At 41.0% G+C, this 3,121-nt stretch overlaps 1 protein-coding gene across 1 annotated transcript in view; it reads right to left on the bottom strand.

Annotated features, from left to right (window-relative positions):
* Window positions 1–2,096: 2,096 nt before the first annotated feature.
* Window positions 2,097–3,121, bottom strand: part of DEGS1 (delta 4-desaturase, sphingolipid 1) — a 10,133-nt gene continuing 9,108 nt past the window's right edge. The window contains exon 3 of the mRNA XM_019516510.1: window positions 2,097–2,726. Coding sequence (XP_019372055.1) covers window positions 2,580–2,726 — 147 coding nt within the window. The 3' untranslated portion in view covers window positions 2,097–2,579. The remainder of the gene's footprint in view (window positions 2,727–3,121) is intronic.

The raw sequence follows: 3,121 nt of genomic DNA, 5'->3' as shown, positions 1-3,121 counted from the left end.
TGACATCCAGCAAAAGCCATCCCTCCCAGTGTCTTAAAATACATTCCCTTACTTAAGATGCAAAATTAAAAATGGGTTTGGAACTTTAAATTCCACTAACAAGGAAGAAGTTTATTTAAGCAGTCAAAGCTTTCACACCAAGCAGTACGCCAACTATTGGTCACAAGCCCACAATGAAGTTAATTCTCCTGGTTAGTGAGCTTTTGTAGCAAGATTACAATCAATGGCAGGATTTTACACTTGTTAAGCACATCCACAGATAAAGGACCTATATTTTCAAAGTGACTGATTATGCTAGATGCCAGAGATTAAGCTACATTAGCAACCCATCATGCTCCACTAGCAGAGCTCTTCTAGTGCCTCCAAGGGGTCCTGGAAGACTGACATCTGAAAGAGTCACTATCTTAAAAACAGCAGCTGAACTTGACTGATGTTAGCCAGGCTTACATAATGATAGTCACTCTACCAACACCATGAGGTTATCTTCAGTTGATATGAAGCAAGAGCTAGGACCTTTCAGAGCATTTTTTAGGAACTTAAGATTTGAGAAGTAGTACCTGAAATAGAGTAGGTGCCTAACTCCACTGCTTTTCAGGCTTGGCCCTTATATCATAAGGGTAGTTATTAGATAAATGAAAAGGTACAGTACTAATGCAAGAGATAAGCAAGCTGTTCTTCAGCATAGTCCAGTAAGGCATTTTGCAGAGACAAAGAAATACCAAGGTTCTTAATTATTAGAAGCAGAAATGTAGGGTTAGAAAGACAGTGGCATGGCCCACTCTTCTATCTGGCAAGATGCCTAGTCCTTTCTGCCCCTTTCACACTTGAAGTTTCTCCATGTTCAAATAGGCTACAGCAGTGGTCTTCAACCTTTAAAGTAGGGGAGATCATCTTTGGCATTTAGAAGCAACCCAAGTTCTATTGTGCACCACCTCCCCACCACCCAACAGGTAAGTCTGTGGGGAGGGAACGGCACAGATAGAGGCAGAAAAGTTTACTTGGAGGCATGCCTCCCTGCAGGGAAGTCCCACCCAGTGAGGGCCCCATACTCAGCTTATCCCTGCTCCTGCCTCTGTGGCACTATCCCTCACTGCAGGGGCCTTGATCTAGCTCCCGCCCCTTCCTTCCCCCGTGAACTGACCTGCTGGGTTGGGGCACATGTATGCATGCACACAGGCACTCAGCCCCCCCACCCCAGCCTCGGATCTACTCCAAGATCTACCAGTGACTACTGGGTCACAGTAATTGCTGTGTGCCAACCCAACTTTGCATTAGGCTGATGGCTGCTAACTTACCCCCCTTTTCAGGAGGATGCCCAGCCATCCATATGACTCAGTGGATGGGACAGACAGTGCATACATGAATATTCAATTACATAACATTCAACATTTAAACACAAAACAAAACACCATGCACAAAAAAAACCCCACCACACACAACCCACCCCAACCAAACTGGGAGAACAAAATGTCAGCTACCTTAGGTTACTAACACTTTGTGCAGTAAGATGTGGGGTTTTTTTGTTTTAAGAGTGCCATGCTAATGCTATCTAAAGCTTCCCATTGGACATGGGAAAAACTAATAAGATGACTTAACTTATTGTAACGACGTTCTGTTTATTTTACTACTTGAGTCCATGGTACTCTAAAGGAGTGGAGTTGAACTTTAGCTACTTGATCTTCCTCTCCCCAAGGCTCACTCCGTGTGTGACTAGCATGCCATCAGGGAGCCTTACAGGCTCCCTGCTAGGACAGCTGCTTGAGCAGCTTCCCAAGAAATTTTCCCAAGAAAACTAGCTATCCAGATCAGTGGTGCCAGTAGCTACCCCAGATAACAAGTATTCTACTAGTATTTTAAATCTCCACTCTGCTTAAGCTGTGATTTCAGTTACTCAGGAGTGCAGCAAAATATTCCTTTGCTTAGAGTACTTTAGTGCAAGCAGCTAACACTGCATAGCAGAACATAACTAGGTGTTTGTGTCTGCTTTTTGTCTAAATTAATAGCCAAGCTCTCTCACTAGTTAATTCTATTTTAGATTAATGGCCTGAAGTATAACAATAATATTAAGTTCCACAATTAAAATAAGGTGTTGTTAGTTTTAAAATCAGCATGATTTACTATCAAATATAAAACTTGCAACATGACAAAGCAACTAAGCTGTGAACATTAGTACACTCTCAATGACCATGCTAAAGCCAAAAGTGCATCTTGAGAATCTCAGGAAGGAACAGTAAATTCACAAGAGACAGAAAGTTGTTTTTTAGTACCTGCCAAAAAAGAAAATCCTGTAACAATGGTGACAGTCTTATACACTTAACACTGAACAAAATTTTAGTTAAACAAGGTGTAGATTATACCAATGAAGCTGAAGACTTCTAGAAGTGTTACAGCTGGTGCCAGTCTACTCTAATTTGGTCGCAGAGGTTTTTGTTTTAGGATATATTGATGTACTCTTGTAGACTGTTGAATTAGTTTGAATTATTCAGTATACAAATATGCATTTTTAGCAGGAGATGCCTTGTACCACCTACTTCAGAGCAACAGTCTCGACATATCCAGAGTTTTTGGTCACCAGAAGTTCACTCTTGTTTCACATCACCCTTTAAGTGCCTTTTCATACGCGAGTATGGACTGATTGTATCATCCATCACAAAATCATAGAGCACTTTTATCCAAGAATTATACTGTGGCAGGTTGTCATAGTATTCAGCTGCTATTTTCTTCACCTAAGGCAAAAATAAAGAGAAACAAGTGTAAATAAATAGAAAGTTTCCCCAAGACATATCTGCTAGTGCTTTTTGAAGCCAACCTGGATCCCCCTTCAGCAATCCAAAGTAAGAGATTCACTTTAAACTGACTGGAGAAAGTATTACCCCTATTCTATACACTTCAAGCCTTGAAGAACATTAGGAATTAACAACACACACACTTTGTGTGATGTGCACCCCCACACACACACTCCAAACATGAGCAAGTGATTGATGAGAAATTCGGATTTTGCTAGTTTCCCAAATTTAAGCAAAGGCAATTTGTGGCAAGCAAGAATTTCACTGGACAGATTCAGGCTTCCATGCATACTGTGAGAAAGTGTCATTTAGGGGAACATAAAAAAAAAAAAAAA

This window comes from Gavialis gangeticus, unplaced genomic scaffold (genome assembly GCF_001723915.1).
Source record: "Gavialis gangeticus isolate Ggan-Ray unplaced genomic scaffold, GavGan_comp1, whole genome shotgun sequence".
Classification (NCBI taxonomy): domain Eukaryota; kingdom Metazoa; phylum Chordata; order Crocodylia; family Gavialidae; genus Gavialis; species Gavialis gangeticus.
Note: the sequence above shows the minus strand (reverse complement) of the source record. Positions and strands in the feature narration are given on the sequence as shown.